Source organism: Gossypium hirsutum, chromosome D01 (assembly GCF_007990345.1).
Source record: "Gossypium hirsutum isolate 1008001.06 chromosome D01, Gossypium_hirsutum_v2.1, whole genome shotgun sequence".
Lineage (NCBI taxonomy): Eukaryota > Viridiplantae > Streptophyta > Magnoliopsida > Malvales > Malvaceae > Gossypium > Gossypium hirsutum.
Window position 1 is genome coordinate 58024136 of NC_053437.1, and position 18284 is coordinate 58042419.

The 18284-nt window shown below is 34.0% G+C and overlaps 1 protein-coding gene across 3 annotated transcripts; it reads left to right on the forward strand.

Annotated features, from left to right (window-relative positions):
* The first annotated feature begins 761 nt into the window (after positions 1-761).
* Positions 762-6783, forward strand: LOC107921101 (protein ARABIDILLO 1). 3 transcript variants are annotated; one of them, XM_041087505.1, is made up of 7 exons: positions 762-1264; positions 2910-3085; positions 3290-3517; positions 4750-4837; positions 5855-5918; positions 6005-6068; positions 6273-6783. In XM_041087505.1, exons 2-5 carry the CDS (start codon positions 3036-3038, stop codon positions 5876-5878), a joined length of 390 nt encoding a protein of 129 aa, XP_040943439.1. In that variant the 5' UTR covers positions 762-1264; positions 2910-3035; the 3' UTR covers positions 5879-5918; positions 6005-6068; positions 6273-6783. The 3 variants fall into 3 exon arrangements, with proteins under 3 accessions (XP_040943439.1, XP_040943438.1, XP_016706459.2); XM_041087504.1 differs by having other exon boundaries at positions 841-3085; XM_016850970.2 differs by having other exon boundaries at positions 859-3085; positions 6284-6783.
* The last annotated feature ends 11501 nt before the right edge of the window (positions 6784-18284 follow it).

The following is an 18284-nucleotide window of genomic DNA, read 5'->3' on the forward strand; positions in this document are numbered from 1 at the left end:
TTTTAGGTTTAGGGTTTAGGGTTTAGGGTTTAGATTAATTAGTGCTTTTTAATTATATATTAAATAAAGTTTAGGGGTTAGGGGTTAGGGATTTCGGGTCGAGTTAGGGTTTAAGATTTGGTTAATTAGTACTTTTTAATTTATATATTAAATAAGTTCTTTATATAATTGTAAAAGAGATAATAATTAATTGTAAAGATTATTAATTTAAAATTGATATGCAATATATAATAATTTGAATATAATAATTTAAAATCGTAAAATTGTAAAAAATTGTAAAAATTATAAAAAATAAAAATAAAATTAAAAAATTAAAAAGAAATAAAAACACTAAAAATTTTATTTTTACCTAATTTTTATAAATACTACTTAAAAAACTAAAATTGATAATTTTATCTAATTTTTATAAATATTACCTAAACAAAATTTTTATAAAATTTGCAATAGAAAATTTAATGTACTAGTGGCGTTTTTAAACGCCACAAAATATTCTTAATAATGAAGAAAAAACGGTGCAATTTTTGGCTCCGAATTTAATGGGTTTTGCGGCGCTAAGGAAAAACGCCGCTAAAGGTGGTCATTAGCGGCGCTAAGGAAAAAACGCCGCAAATTTCTGTTCTCAATTTTCGCAAAATGGTGTCGTTTTGCCTGGCATTAGTGGCGCTACTAAAAAACGCTGCAAAAAATTCTTAATAATGAAGACAAAACGGTGTAGTTTTTAGCTGTGAATTTAATGGGTTTTGCGGCGCTAAGGGAAAAACGCCACTCTTTAGTGCGCTAAGGAAAAACGCCACAAAGTTCTGTTCTCAATTTATATATCTATATATAAGAGAGTACTGAAAAATTAGTAGCGGGAAAGTGAGTATCGAAAAGAAAGAATGGGAGGCAGAAATTAAAATGTTTTAAACTGTAATCATTTTCTGTTCTTTTTTTCTTCTCCATCTCTCTCTCTCTCTCTCTCTTTTTTACTGTTGATTTACAAAATCTTCTTCCGTTGCTAATTTCTTTGTCTAGGGTTTTTGTTCGTTAGTTTTTTTTATTCTTTTTAGACTCAAATTCTTTGAAATTATGAGTAGAAATGTGAAGAAAGAAAAACAAACAGATAAGGGTGATGCATCTGCTGAACCGGTTCGAACCAAGGTGGCGGGAGTGGCCCGAGATGAGTCGGTGGATGTTGAGTCGAATCAACCGAATCGAGAAGAGGATGCGGCAGATAGGAGGGTTCTTCGCTCCAAATACCTTGCCGTGATGACCAAAATAGGCGGTTATTATTATTTTTCTTCTTCTTCTTTTCCTGAAAGGATATTAATCTCATTTCACTAGTTTTTTTTGTTTTATTTTTCTTTCCAGATTTGAGCTAAATTATTGCTTTTTCTAACTTGAATTTTTAGAACCTGCAAAGGAATTTGCATTATGTTTGTTCTTTTATAGATACTGTTTTGAGTTTTCTTTTTCGTCTTTAATGGATTGGGTGTTAAGGATTGTTGGATTCTTGCTGAATTGTTTTGCTTTGTGCTGAAGAACCTCAATAAAATCATTTTGCTTTGTTAATCTTGACTTTTGTTAATCTAAAATTTTTATTTTTATTTATGAAATAAAACTGGTATTTGTTCTTTGTGTAACTAGGTGAATTATATTATAGAACTCTTAACTATTTTTAAGTCTAACAACTGAATAATGAAACAGAACTGTATTTAAATTGTTGTGGCTTACAGAGAGTTTGGTTTGATTTGTTTTCTTCATTTAACTACAATAAATTGATTCAGTATAAACTTCCGTTAAAATCTTGCTGAATTTAACTTATTACATTAATTTTTAAGTGAACGCATGATCAGGAAGAAGGTGTATAAGTTGGCACTGAGTTATTTGGTAATAGCCATATCTCATGGAGTTGGTGTGTTGTTGAGTTATTCACACACTATCTTTTGGGAATATTCAAACTTCCCTTTCTTGTTTGGTTTCTATTAATTGCGGGTTAGAGATGTTGTGGAAGTAAATAAAACGTGTATCCTGATGTGCAGTGTTTAGTGTTGTGTGGTTGAATGTATACTGTTTGGTACCATAAGCTTAGCACTCATAATTTACATTGTGTCTGTCTACTCTTTTAACAACCATTGTTGACAAAGAGTTCTTGTTGTGCACAGACAATAAGTTTGCTTTTCTGGTTAATTTGATTTATAATCCATTGCTGCTCAAGCTTTATTCTTTAAGTTCTTTGCCTCTTTTCAGAATCTCCCCTGTTAAAGCAGGAAGCATTGAAGTTTGGTTTATCTTTTTACATGCATGAAATGGTTTATATTTATACACGCATGAAATCATAAAGTTGGTGAGGATGAGTGCATCCTTTTGTTTGTTACACTTTTTAGTTTTCTTCCAAACAAGAGTTTCATATTCACCATAATTTTATTGCGACTGCATCTGTGAAACAATGCAATTCATAAAGTTTTCTGATTATTTTCTTTAATACAAAGATACTTAACAAATTTTATGCTTACCTTGATTGAAGCTTCTTATACGGATATGAACAAGTCTTTAGCTGATGGGATGTTGGATGTACCTTGCTTAGAAGAAAAAAAAGAAAAAAAAGGAGAAATAATAGGGAAAAGAATCAAAACATAAAATATGATGAGAATAGATAGGCATAGGCCCTTCCATATAAACCTTTACTGGGCTATTGCTGATAATTATAATTCGACAACTCAACAATGATGTTCCTTACATATTGTAATTCTTTTGTGAATACTCACTATCTGTCAGCTCTAGTGCATTTGCCTTAATTCCTTTCATTGTTGATATGTTGCTAATGTATCTTTTGTAACAAAGTGCAATATGCATTCCTCTGGACTGACCATTCATAAGTTGTTGAACTTAACTGCATGGTAAGGCCTTGGTATTTGTTTGATTTTCAGGATGTCCATGAGACCGCTGCCGGAGCTCTCTGGAATTTGGCTTTTTATCGTGATAATGCTCTTCGTATAATACAGGATGATGGAGTTCAATCCCTTGTTCATCTATGCTCTTCATCGAACTCAAAAATGGCTCGTTTTATGGCTGCATTGGCCTTGGTTTACATGTTTGATGGGAGGTATGTCAAACCATTTTCTGAAAGTTATCATGAATAGGCAAAGGCTAATATGAAGGCACATTTTTCATGGGAAAAATGTTATGAGACTGCTTTGAAGAGAACTAAATATGAAGATAAAAGAATCTTAATTAATATTTGGTAAATAAATGGCATTGATTTTAAAATTTACTTTTGAGGTGTAAATTTTGGCTTATCAATTTACAGAATAGACTCAGTGGTGCCAGTGGGGCCTTCGCCTTCATCACAGGGCAGTTCAAAGAGTCTGAACATAGATGGGGTTGGAAGGATGGCCTTGAAACATGTCGAAGAGTTTGTGAGCTCATTTTATGAACCACAAACCTTTAATGCTGCTGCTGCAACATTAGTCCCCACAGCTTTGGCACAGATAGTAGAAGCCATAAGAATACCTGAAACAGGGCATCTAAGATGCAGGTTTGGTTTTTCGACATTAGTATTTTATACTGTAAAGATGAAACTGATGATTTCGTATCTATTTTTGGTAGTAAGATTTAAGAAGTAACAGCTAGTGTTTGTACTAATTGCATATACTATTAATCTATTTAATATTTTAATCAAGTCTCTAACACTATCCAAAATCCGCATTGCTTGTAGAACAAATGATCAGTCAATATTCTTAATAATAAAGCAGTCTTAGCGATTGTTGATTGCCTAAAGTAGTATGGATACAATTGTGAGTCTATCTGCAATGCTTATTGCCATTTTAGAAAAAAATGACCAATCTATTATTCATTCTAGAAGGTGGATTATAAGGAATTTTTAAAAGTTAGGTCAGTTTCTGTTTTTAATTTGGTCGTTTAAATTTGAAATTTTACAATTTAATCATCTAATTTTACAATATCATTAACTAATTTAAATAGTTAATACTGTTAAATGAGAATAATATTTCGATTTTAATCGTATTTTTGACTTTCGCAATTAAATGAGAATAATATTTCGATTTTATTTTCATTAGAAATTATAATTCGACAACTCAACGAAACAATTATATTCAACGAAAAATTTAATATAAAAAAAATCCCAAAAATAGTGGCGTTTTTTTATAACGCGCCACTAAATCTTTAGCGACGCTTAAAAAAACGCTGCTAAAGATAATGTTCTTTACCGGCGCTTGAAAAAAACGCTGCTAAAGACCATGTTCTTTAGCGGCGCGTAAGAAAAAATGCCGCTAAAGAACATGATCTTTAGAGGCGTTTTTATCTAAGCGCCTCTAAAGAACATGGTCTTTAGCGACGTTTTTTTCTAAGCGCCGCTAAAGAACATGGTCTTTAGCGGCATTTTTGTTTGTAAACGCTGCAAACGTTTGTGACGTTTTCGTTAGCGGCCCTTTTTGCGTCGCTTACACAAGCGCCGCAAATACCTTTAGTGGCGTTAAAAAGCACCGCTAAAGGCCTAAAAAAACGCCGCTAAAGACCTGTTTTGGTGTAGTTTTTGTACCAAAAGGGTGTGTATATATATATATGTTGTGTGTATGTGTGCATTATTATATATATTGGGTTTTTGTTTCTTGATTATTAAATATGAAATTAGGCATAGGGTTCAAACTTTGGCGAGGGTACTTTTAGTTGTTTGAAACTTCTTTGGTTTTACTCGACTTGCATTCTTTTTACAGTCATCAATATATTTTTTACATTTCTTTCATGCAGCATGGAGTCACAAGAAGTAATTGATGCAGAACTCTCAGCTCGTGTTCTGCAGTTGATAAATGTCACTGATAGTGGATTACACAGTCAGGTACACTGAGCATGGTAGCTCGGTTTTGATGATATTTATTTTTAATATATATATGTAGTATGATTTTAATGTTGAAATCTTCATTTTCCTTATATTATAATTTTATAATTGTTGCCTGGACTTGTCAAAATTGATCACCTTTGTCGTCAGGAGGATTTAGGATGTATTTCAGGGATAGTGAAAACCCAAGATTTGTCTTGTGGATGATAGACAGGATCTCTAGATTGTCGGTGCCATACGGGATAAGGATAGAAAAAGTTTAACTATTTCAATGAGAGAATAAAACAAAAGAAAAGTTCAAAGAGGGGAGATATATATGCATGATATCATCTTTGCATCCCTCTGCTATCAGAAAGATGACTAACGATGAGTAGGAGCTGCTGTGTTTGAGTGTTCTAATGTGGGAGGGGAGAAGAAATAAGGTTTAATGTGATACCTAGGTTATGGATTTGGTATTGAAATAATTATTCAGGGATATAGAGTTTTTTTTTTAATCTTAGAGTTATCATGTTTGTGAGTTTGTGTAGGATGACCAGATTGGTAAATTACTAAAGCAATGTCTTGAAGATCAGCAATTGTTAGAAGAATCTCAAAAGTTTGTTAGCAATAAAGTTCAAGTATTTTTCTAGAAACCCATGATTGTCTAACATGCAATTGATTTGATTATGGGGCTAAATTAGCCTATCTACTAGCTTGTTGGATGCCAATTTCACAAGATTAGATTAAAAACTTTATCGAAGCAAAATCTGTTGTGCTTGTCTAGTCTTGCTCCTATGAGCCATGATTCATGGAGGATATGTGGTTACATCAAATGTTGCTTTCCGTGTTTAAGAAATAAATTAAGTTAGTTACAGATTATATGTTGTTCTTTGAATCTGATCAATGAAGTTAATACAAACCATGCTAAGCAGTGGAATAAATTCAGTTAGCCTTGTGCAGACCCTTTAACCTTCTTTTTCTTTTTTACTTTGTTGTTTAATACAATTTATAGGACTAATGGTTTTGGGTTTGATGCAGTTTTTGCACTTGCAAAGCTTATGAATGTCAGTGAAGATGAGAGTCAACTTTCTGCTATAGCTAGGTATGGCCTTTTTTACTTATAGAGATGCAAGAATTTTAGTTGTAATTCAATTGATGATTTATTGATTTTTTAAAAATATTTTGTAGGCAAGGTTCAGGGAGTGCTTGTCGGAGTTTGTTTTGTGGATTCGTTAAGTGGATTATGGGAAAAGTAAGTTCTTTCTGTATGTGTTGAACGGTTCATTTCTGCATGTATTTAACAATTTATCTTTCATCAGGAAGGGTAGTACCTTTGAGTTAGTCATCTTTACTGCCGTATATGGATAACTCCGATATAGTGCAGAATATAAGTATGGATGTCAATGGTTGTTTTAGTGGCCTTTTTTTAAGTAAAAGCTAAAAGAATGACTTGCAGGAGAGGTGCAGAGGGATAGAGCTGCAGAGCTTTTGGGTTTGCGTGTATGCAATTTTTGGCCATGACACTCAAGCAAACTTGGAAATGAGTTTCGGGTGTTCACAAACTATGACCCTGATGAGAGATTAGGAGGATGGGAGCAAGAATAATAGGTGCCTTTTTCTTGCCATCGTTTGCTAGGAATATTTTCTCATGGATGAGCTTCATGCAACCTAATTTTTATCCATTATCAAGGCATTTCCAACACTTACCCTTGGAAAAATTAACCAGCTTTAGAAAACATGCAGATGAGAAAACTTCCAAGCAAGTTCATCCTCATATTATGCATTTTGGTCTACTTTTTTAAACTAGTGCAATTTTCCTCACTTGTGTAGATTTCGTAATACATAAAACTATTTAAGGTTGTTTAAAGTTGTACTGACTCATGCCTACTCATTGCCATTTTGAAATGTAATTAGGAAGTTGTTTCAAAACGCACAATATAGATGGAAGAAGCCATACAAGTTTCTCATATGTATTATTTATTTTAGTTTTGATTCTAAAATTTTGTTTTTACTTTAATATTTACGACAACTTGAGTTCTAACTTTTGGATTTTAATTGTGTTATTAATTTATTATTTTAAATTCTAAAACTAAATTCATTAATTTTTATATTTAGTTTTAAAGTTAAAATTTTCATAGAAAATTTAATTTAAATAATATTTTTTTATTTATCCTTAAAAGTATATTTAAAGTTCAAATTTAGAAAATAAAACATAATATAATATTTATCATAAAAATAAATATAATTTGATTAAAATAATTTTTTTAAAAGGTTATGTTTTTAGCGGTGTTTTTGCGAGAAGCGCCGCTAAAGGTTTGATCTATAGCGGCGTTTGTGACAAAAAGCGTTGCTAAAGGTCTTGGTCTTTAGCGGTGTTTGTGGGAAAAGCATCGCTAAATGTCTTGGTCTTTAGGGGCGTTTGTGGGAAAAGTGCCACTAAAGAGCATGTGGAAAAAGCGCCGCTAAAGGTCTTGGTCTTTAGCGGCGTTTGTGGGAAAGCGCTGCTAAAGGTTTTGTTCTTTAGCGGCGTTTATTTCTAAAAACGCCGCTAAAGTTAGCGATGCTGTCATTAGCGGCGTTTTTCGCGGCGCTTCTCAAAGCACCGCAAATACTTTTAGCGGCGCTTAAAGGCCTAAAAAGCGCCGCTAAAAGCCTATTTTGGTGTAGTGAGGGGAGGACGTTTTCAAGCTTTTAGTTTCATTTTCAAGTTAGTCGCTACCTATTTTCTTTGCACTATTATTACTATTATTGATTATTCCTTTTATATTATTATTAGTATTGTTCCTTATTTGGTTCTTTCTATTATTATTTGGTTTTTTTGCCTTTAGTATTATTTTCTGATTCTTGTTTCTATTATGTTCAATGTCAATTTTTTTATCCATCGATGTGTTGACGTTGAATTTGGTTGTTATTGTATGGGTTATTGGATTGCCCCTATTGTGTCGATTCATCCATTTACTTCATTTGATGATGATATGTGGTTATTCTATTTTATTTCAGGTCCTTCATGACGAACACAAGAGGAAAATCTAAGGCCACAGTTCCCGCCTCTAAAAGGAAAATGACACCAGGGGCAACCTCTTCCTCGAACCCCACTTTCTATGCACACCATCCGTGTCTACGATTTTCATAAGGTCCTCTATATCAACATCTTAGATAGCAGTAGGATTGAGCCATTTTATTGATTGGGCAGCTTTAGAACAGATTCGTTTAGCTGATAGAGTGAGGGCCCTGTTTGATACAGCTCCATAGGGCGCTTCTTCTCCATCGTCGAGCCCACATATGTGGAGCTTACACTGGAGTTTTGTTTGACATTCTTCCTGCAGCACGTAATGTCGAGCCACGATGAGTCGCACGCTATCACGTTTCGACTCAGTGGTACGCCGCGTTATCTGAGCGTCCTAGACTTCGTAGTTACCCTTAGACTCTATTCTGAAGAGTTCATGAATGGGGGTTCCTCACCTTATACTAGCACATCCATCATTCACCATCTTTATGCTAGATAGAGCTTATTGCTAGTATGATGCCATATGACCCAAGTCGATCAAAAGCGACTTCCTTACCTCCGGTATTGCGATATATTCATGTTGTCTTGGCCCACATGTTAACTGGTCAGGGGAAAAGCATCGGGGTTGTTGGTACATTCGACGCTTATTTTCTTTGGAGTATGGCAACGCGACGTACCTTCGATCTTGCTTACTTGTCGCCCTTGCTTATCGCCACCAGACTAAGCATAGTAGGAAGGTTGATGCGGAACCCCGGATCTAGACACAAGAGAAACACAAGTTAGAAATAAAAAAGAGAATAAATAAAATTAGTTAAATAATAATAATAATAATAATAATAATAATAATAATAATAATAATAATAATAATAATAATAATAATAATAATAAAAGGATAGATTTTCCCTATGGAACCCTTGGTTAACTTGCAACCAAAAACGCCAATAATTGAGCGGCTCCCTACGAAACCCCTAGAAGAAGAACTTCTAGAAACACCAATGAACGGGAAAGAAATTTGAATATTTGTAACTCCGAAATACCCTCGAAAGTAACAAACTCCAAACTAAATAGCAAGAGAAGAATCACTCTACTCTCAAAAATTTGCCTCACACAAATTTGGAAGAAAACAAAATACTCTTTTTTTTTCAATGTGTAGAAAACAAGTCTATTTATAGGCAAATTAAAAGAGTAATTGAATCCTAATAAAAACTCTTTAAAGAGTAATTGAATCCTAATAAAACTCTTTAAAATTATCTAAGAAAATAAATAAATAATAACCTAACCAATAAAATTACTTAACTCATAAATGATGTGTCCCAACCAATGAGAATTAAGTAAATAATAATAATAATATACATAAAATATTAATCCACCAATTTATGGGCTTTCACTATTCCAAGATTGGTCCAGTGAATTGCATTCCCGTATTTGTCAATGTCACGAACATGATGAATTAAATTTGTAGCAACAAAGTCTTAGAAAAAAGCATTCATCTTTGATTTTAATTGTCGTGCCTTGCTTCAAGTGATTGGACCACTAGGAAAAACAACCCCTTGAGTGTCACCTCCTTAGCTCGTATCATTCTCGCCCTCTTCAAGAAGATTCATCCTCGAATCTGAACCTACATCAAGTTCAAAAGGAGAAAGATCAGAAACATTGAAAGTAGCACTAACACTGTACTCACCAAGAAGATCAATGCGATAAGCATTGTCATTTATTTTCTCGAGTACTTGGAATGGTCCATCTCCTCATGCATCAAGTTTATTCTTTCTCTTAGAAGGAAATTGTTCTTTCCTCATATGCACCCATACCCAATCTCCAGGTTCAAACAAGACTTGCTTTCGCCCTTTATTAGCTCGATGTGCATTGGACTCATTCTTTTTCTCAATGGCTTTACGAGCCTTCTCATGGATCTCTTTCACTAAATCAGCTTTCCTTTCACCATCTAAATTAGCAATGTCATTCAAAGGTAAATGAAACAAATCTAAAACAGTAAGTGGATTAAAGCCATATACAATCTCAAAAGGAGTAAAACCTGTGGAAGAATAAACAGAACGATTATAAGAAAACTTAACATAGGGTATCCATTCTTCCCAAGATTTAACATTCTTACCTATTATGGCTCTAAGCAAAGATCCCAAAACTCAATTTACCACCTCGGTTTGACCATCAGTTTGAGGGTGGCATGTAGTAGAGTAAAGTAGTTTAGTACCTAACTTACCCCATAACACCTTCCAAAAGTGACTAAGAAATTTTGCATCTCTATCGGAAATGATAGTCCTTGGGATTCCATGTAATCTCACAACTTCACGGAAAAATAGATCGGCAACATGGGTTGCATCATCAGTCATATGGCATGGAATAAAATGAGTCATTTTAGAAAATCGATCCACAACCACAAAGATGCTATCTCGTCCACGCTTTGTCCTTGGTAAACCTATTACAAAATCCATTGAAATGTCAGTCCAAGGTGAACTAGGAACAGGAAGAGGAGTATATAGACCATGAGGCATCACAGTGGATTTAGCTTGTTTACAAGTAATGCAAGTAGAGCAAATTTTCTCAACAAGTTTTCGCATGTTAGGCCAATAAAAATGCTCATGTAAAACATCATAAGTCTTAGTGACTCCAAAATGACCCATAAGACCACCACTATGAGCCTCTCGAACCAACAATTCTCGCATTGAACACTTGGGTAAGCATAGTCTATTATTTCGAAAAAGATAGCCATCATGCTTATAAAATTTGTGAAATGCACCATGTTCACATGCGTCATAAATGCTTGCAAAATCAGAATCAGTGGCATATAAATCTTTGAGATACTCAAAACCTAATAACTTAGTATGCAAAGTACTAAGTAAAGTGTACCTCCTTGATAGAGAATCAGCCACAATATTATCTTTACCTTTCTTATACCTTATAACATAAGGAAAAGATTCAATGAATTCAACCCACCTCGCATGTCGCTTGTTCAACTTACCTTGTCCCTTTAAGTGCTTAAGTGATTCATGGTCTGTGTGAATCACAAACTCCTTTGGTAAAAGGTAATGTTGCCAAACTTCTAATGCCCTTACCAAGGCATGCAACTCTTTATCATAGGTCGAATAGTTCAAATGTGCTCCACCAAGTTTCTCACTAAAGTAGGCTAGTGGTTTATTATCTTGCATGAGGATGGCACCTATACCTACACCAGAAGCATCACATTCAATCTCAAAGGTCTTTTCAAAATTAGGTAAAACAAGAATAAGAGCAGTACACAATTTATCTTTAAGTTCATTAAATGCTAATTCTTGCTTATCTGTCCACTAAAAAGATACATCCTTTTTAATAAGTGCAGTCAAAGGCGAAGCAATTGTGGAAAAGTTACGAACAAACCTGCGATAGAAACCAGCTAACCCAAGGAAAGACCTTACCTTAGAAACATTTTTAGGGATAGGCCATTCTTTAATTGCCTTTACCTTCTCCTCATCCACATGGATTCCTGTAGAACTTATCACAAAACCCAAAAAAAAATAAGCTTATCCATACAAAAGGTGCATTTTTCAAGATTAGCAAAGAGTCGTTCATGCCTTAACACATCCAGTACTAATTTAACATGCCCAACATGATCATTCAAAGTTTTGCTATAAATCAGTATGTCATCAAAATACACAACGACAAATTTTCCTAAAAAAGGTCTAAGTATGTGGTTCATTAATCTCATGAATGTGCTAGGAGCATTAGTTAAGCCAAATGGCATGACTAACCACTCATACAGGCCATACTTAGTCTTAAAAGCAGTTTTCCATTCATCACCTTGTTTCATTCTTATTTGATGGTAACCACTTTTTAAGTCAATTTTAGAAAAAATGCATGCACCATTAAGCTTATCCAACATATCATCTAATCGAGGAATTGGATATCGATACTTTACTGTAATCTTGTTGACAGCACGACAATCAACACACATTCTCCAAGAACCATCTTTTTTGGGGACGAGAAGTACAGGAACAGCACAAGGACTTAGACTCTCACAAATCAACCCTTTCTCTAAGAGATCTTCAACTTGCCTTTGCAACTCCTTAGTTTCTTCAGGATTGCTTCAATAGACTGGTCTATTCGGAATACTCGACCCAGGCACAAAGTCAATTTGATGTTCAATCCATCGTAAAGGAGGTAATCCCTTAGGCACTTCAGAAGGAAATACATCCTCAAAATCCTGCAAAAGATCAACAAAACAACTAGGCAAATTTGTATTAGGGTTAGTCAAAACAAAGTTTTCCCTAAACCTAATAATTACAAATGTTTGTTTTGTACAAAGAGCAAATTTGATATCTCGAAACCTAGCGAATAAACTCACTCTCTCATCTCGTGACTTGTGTGTGCAATCACTCACCAATGTTGGGCCTTTAAGTTGGCTTTTAACACTAAGGGTCTCTTTACTCTCAGCCTTTTTCAATGATTTGACCTCACTTCCCTTACCCATCTCACTAGCAAGTTTGAGTTGATCATTGTAGACTTCTTGAGGAGGAAGTGGAGCTAAAGTAAACTTCTTTCCAAGGAACACAAAGGTATATTGGTTAAGGAAACCATCATGATTTACTCGTCGATCAAACTGCCATGGCCGTCCAAGTAATATGTGCCCAGCTTGCATTGGAACAACATCACAAAAAACTTTATCAGAGTATCTACCAATGGAAAATGAAACTAAGCATTGTTTAGATACTTTTACCTCCCCACTATCATTCAGCCATTACAAGCGGTATGGCCTTGGATGCTTCACACAAGGTAGGCCAAGTTTCTCAACAAGGGAAGAACTTACCACATTGGTGCAACTTCCACTATCGATGATCAATGAACTAGGTTGTCCACCAATCAAACATCTCGTGTGGAAAATGTTATCTCTTTGTTCGCGCCCTTCCTTTTTAAACTGAACATTTAAAGCCCTTCGAGCAACAAGTGCTTTCTCACCATACTCCAAGTATTCTTCATACTCATCATGAGTATGCACATCATCAGCATCTTCCAAAGGAGGCATCTCATCTTCGTTATCGGACTCAAAATCAACCTCGCCATCTTCTTGAATCACCAATGACTTTTTATTAGGGCATTCTCGAGCATAGTGACCCCAACCTTGGCATTTGAAGCAGGTAATATCTTTTGGCTGCTTAATGGCACTAGGAGAAGTAGAAGAAGAAGATGGAGCTCGATTAGTAGAAGTAGAAGAAGAAGATGGAGCTCGATTAGTAGAAGTAGAACCTTTAAATGAATTAGGCATACCTCTATCTTTGGAGTAAGTTCTAAGCTCATTTGGCTTGAACCGTGCATCTCTCCCATTCCACAATCTATCATCTTGTTTTTGCCAATTTCCTCTCCAAGCAGGATTAGAAACTGAACTAGCAGCCCTCGGTGTCCCTTTCTTTCGTAATTGCTTTTCAATGGTGAGTGCGGTTTGAAGCATCTCTTCAACATCCATGTAGTGTTGTAACTCAACTCGATTTGCAATCTCAGGCTTTAGGCCGGCAAGGAATCTAGCCATAATCACCTCAGCCTCTTCAACAAGATTAGCTCTAATCTGAATAGTCTCCATCTCTTTGTAGTAGTCATCCACAGATCTATCTCCTTGAACAAGATGTTGGAGTCTTTGATGGAGCTCTCGATAATAGTATGGTGGAACAAACCGTTTTCGCAAGATGCGCTTCATTTCAACCCAAGTAGTAACAGGTTGCTCTCTATAAAGAATCCTGCTTTTACATAATTGATTCCACCATGTTAGTGCATAATTAATGAACTCAGCGACAGCGTATGTTACCTTTTTCTCATCAGAGTAATTGTAACAAGCAAAGACTACTTCCATCTTTTCCTCCCAATCAAGGTAAGCATCAGGATCATTCTTCCCTGAAAAAGAAGGAAATTTTGGTTTGGGGGTGTCATTGTTTCGCTCCAATCTTTCTCTAGGTACATACTCGGACTCAAAGTCATCATCAAAAACATGGTCCTCCCTTCGTTTAAAAGTTCGATCTCGCGAATTTGATTGGCTTATAAAGGCTTCGTTCAACTTCTTGTAATTATCGGCAATGTATCTCTCTTGAGTTGTAAGTTTTGTATCAAGATACTCCCTTTGCTCTTGTAACATCTGGGTCATGCGATGTTCGAATTGAGTTTGCAACTTTTTCATCTCTTTTTGTAACAACTCGACCAAAGGATCGTTCTCTCTTTTTTGCTCATCCTCTTCATTTTTACTAGTTTGGGATCTAGTGGTCGGCATGGTATCTGTGAAAAAATCACACAAACAGAAACAAGAAAGAAAAAATAATAATAACCTTACTCGTTAGCTCTCAAAAGAATAACTCTCTAAATGATTCAAAACTTGTAAATATGTTTGGAGAGGGTTACTAATCAAGATCAAATAACGGAGGTGCAAACTTCAAAGAAACAATGAAGATCCTAATTGCTTTAAGAGGCTAATAAACTTGACGAGGCAATTTGTAATGGAGGCTACACGGATGAAGGAATTGTGCGTGCCTTTAATATCTGCTAACACAAGAAGAAACAAAGTGTTAGAAAGCGTAAGAGAAACAAAAAACATAGACCTGGAACGATCCCTAACTCTAGAGTCAAAGAAAAGATTTAATAAGAAGAAAACTTAAGAAAACTCTACCCAATTTAAAAAAAAAACAAAAATCATAAACGTTCGGTGTCTTAAGATTTTCAAAAAAAAAATTAAAGCTTTAATTATACTTGAGTAAAGAAAAGATGAAGGAAAAGAAACTCAATTTTGGGAAAAATAAAAAATAATAACAATAATAGGAAAAGAAGAAACCTACGTATGAAAGGTAGGCAACTTTTTTTTTGCGGTTTTTTTTTTGTGCTTTTTTGCTTCTTCTTTCTTTTCCTTTTTCTTTTTGCTGTTTTTTTAAAGAATAAGAGGAGAATAAACACAAACTTCAAAAAAAAGAGAATCAACGAAATCGATGAAAAGTGTTTTTGGTATTTTGACTCGTTTCGGATTTGATTTTAGCTTCAAAAATAACACCGAATGGCCTGGAACTGATACCAACTGATGCGAAACCCCAGATCTAGACACAAGAGAAACACAAATTAAAAATAAAAAAGAGAATAAATAAAATTAGTTAAATAATAATAATAATAATAATAATAATAATAATAATAATAATAATAATAATAATAATAAAAGGATAGATTTGCCCTATGGAACCTTTGGTTAACTTGCAACCAAAAACGCCAATAATTGAGCGGCTCCCTACGAAACCCCTAGAAGAAGAACCTCTAGAAACACCGATGAACGGGAAAGAAATTTGAATATTTGTAACTCCGAAATACCCTCGAAAGTAACAAACTCTAAACTAAATAGCAAGAGAAGAATCACTCTACTCTCAAAAATTTGCCTCACACAAATTTGGAAGAAAACAAAATACTCTCTCTTTTTTTCAATGTGTAGAAAACAATCCTATTTATAGGAAAATTACAAGAGTAATTGAATCCTAATAAAAACTCTTTAAAGAGTAATTGAATCCTAATAAAACTCTTTAAAATTATCTAAGAAAATAAATAAATAATAACCTAACCAATAAAATTACTTAACTCCTCGACACTCTAGAGCAATCCTCCTCCTTCACTTTGGTTGGACAGATGGTTTCACAGGGATTATCTATTATGAGTCATATGAGGATGAGCAAGCGCCAGCATGGAGTTGGTCTTCCTCAATACTGACTATCTCATTCAGACCCTCAGGATAAACATGAGAACTTCTCCGATGATGTCCCTTTCCACCATGAGAATCCACCTCATCATCCACCTCTAAGTCACCCTACTATCGTCCCTGCTGTTACACTAGCGGACCTCTACGAACGGTTCACTCGTTTTGAGCAGCACTAATTTGAGCGATTTGACAGTATTGATGCCACTTTGCAGCAGATCTGTCAGCATCTCCACATTTCTTCTACTGTGCCTGCACCTCACGATCCCGACACATCTCACGATGACCATCGTTGATCTATTTTGTTTTATATGTTTTCTTTATTTTCTTTTCAGTTTTACTTTTTTTTTATTTTTAGTTGTTTTGTTTTTATTTTTTTAGGCTTCTTTAGTTTATTTTCTTTTGCTCTATATTTTTATTTTGATGGTTATTTTTTTATTTGATTTTGTAACATCTTAATCTTCTTCATTATTTATGTTTATTTTTTTATTAGTTTGCTCAGAACCATATACTACATTTAGATTTGCCTGCAATTTTGGTTTTCACTTTTCTAGCGATTTCATCCATATTAAGGGCAGTTTCAGTTTTCTCCATCTCTTTTGATATTCTGCTTATTTTGTGCTTATATATGTTTGTATATTGAGGACAATGTACATCTTAAGTGTGGGGAGGTTGTTTCTATAAGTATTCAAAATTCTTTGAATTCTTTGTTATGATTAAGAAATTTTCTCATACCTCTATTAGAGTGAATTTTTATCGATTTGAGATTTTTATTCATGTTGTTTTGGATTAATTTGTAGATATTTGTGCATTGATTGATTTAAACTCTAAGACATGAGAGAGTCAAGCTTGATAAGTTGTTTTTTAGAAATTAATATTTTAGGTTGTTTCTTTGAATTGAGGTATTATTTGAAGTTTTGAATTTGCAAGTTTGACATCAAAACCGTGATTTTTTTGTGAGATTTTGAGCCTATAGAGCATACATCTTTCATGCTCATTTTATTTTTGGTTATGAGTGTTTCAACTTGATTTGTTATTCTAGAACTTACTTCGATTATGCATGTCAAGGCCACACCATTTATTTGATATACTGAGATGATGGAGGCACTTAGGTTTTAACCCACTTAACCTATAAAAAAGGCTTATCTATTGAATTAACCATTAGTGAACCCCGCTGAACCTAACACACCTTTTATTGATTAACCCGTGAATGTTAACCAATGACCCATTTATTCGTTGTGACTTTGTCTCATTTTATTGACTCTTTTTTTTTTCGAAATTTGATTTGGTTAGTTACCTAACTATGTTCTTTTTTTTTTTGAATTTCTGAATTGCTTCTTGTTCTCAGTATAAAGAAAATCGAAAAAAATTGTGATTGAGCTTGAATAATTAGTTTCATTTTGTGTTAAAAGCTCGTTTTTGTTGTTGATTATTCTTGATTGATGTTTTCTCTTTTAATTCAGCATTTGATTATTTTTCTAGTTTGGTAATGTATCAATACAATCTCGATTATAACAAACTTTTCTGGCCTTTTTCCATACCCTTAACCTAAGCCTCATTACAATATCTTAAAGACCTCTTGATTAGTGTGTCATCTCATTTTATAGTGGTGGAGATTTGATTTTCAAGCAAGCCTATGGTAATAACATTTCTTGCTATATTGTTGAGTTCATATTTCTTGAACCTTAAACACTTTAAGTGCTTTGAGTGAATCTTTAGTGAGGATGTCAAATCTTGTTTCTTTTGAATTATAAGTAATTACTTAAATAATGGGAGACACCTATGTTTTTGTGCTTTAAAATTTTCGACTTGGATTGTTTGAGTTTTTAGTGTCCTTTTAGTTCAATTGCCAAAGCATGATTGTTTGCAAATTATTTTGAGGCACTATTGATGAAGATTTAAAAATTGAGAAAAACTAACTTTAATGTGGGCTGACGATTATTCTTAAGGACAAGTAAACACTTAAATTCATGTTTCTATATTTAGGAGAGCATTTGGGAGAAAAAAGAGCAAAATAGAGAAAAAAATCAGACATTTAGAGTAGATTTCAGGAGCTGAACGAGCTGCCACACGGCCATGTGTCAGACCATGTCGATTTCACGATTCACATTCTAAACATGCGGAAAAATGCAATTTTTAGGCTTTTTGGGCATTCTAGGACCTATAAATATCAAATAAAAGAAGAGAAGAGGGAGCCATCAAAGAGTATTGAAGAAAACAAGTCGAAGAAAACCATTGAAGCCAACTCTGAAACAGACTTCCATCAAGATTGAAGACCTTCTTTTAATTTCTTTGAAGTTTTTATGAGTTTCTTTATTTCTTGTGGTTAATATGTTTTAGAGATGTTTTTATTTACAATTATGAACTAATTTTCTAGATACCTAGAGGATATGGACCCTATAATAAATTCTATTATCTAATTTCTGTTTTACGCGATAAATACTTAAATCCTGTTCTTAGTTATGTGTGCTTATCACTTGTTTTAATATTTTCGGGATATTAATTCATGTTTAATATGCTTAAATCAGAGGAGGAAAAGTCTTTATTTAAGAGTAGATCTAGCATAATTGAGTAGAGTTGCATGCAATCCTAGAAATAGGACAACATAAATCTACTGGATTAGAGTCAAATCTAATAGAGGAATCCATAGATCGAGTTAATGGGATAAAAAAATGTTTCAATTAGAAAGAAATTCCAATTAATGAACCTAGACTCAGTTGCTCTTAGTCTTGAAAGGGATATTAGCATAATTTAGGGATTTTTAC

Coding starts and splice junctions, on each gene's coding strand:
- LOC107921101 (XM_041087504.1), top strand. CDS start 2,877: ATGGTAAGGCCTTGGTATTTGTTTGATTTTCAGGATGTCCATGAGACC. Junction 3,518..4,749: donor ACAGGGCATCTAAGATGCAG/GTTTGGTTTTTC, acceptor TCTTTCATGCAG/CATGGAGTCACAAGAAGTAA. Junction 4,838..5,854: donor ATAGTGGATTACACAGTCAG/GTACACTGAGCA, acceptor GGTTTGATGCAG/TTTTTGCACTTGCAAAGCTT.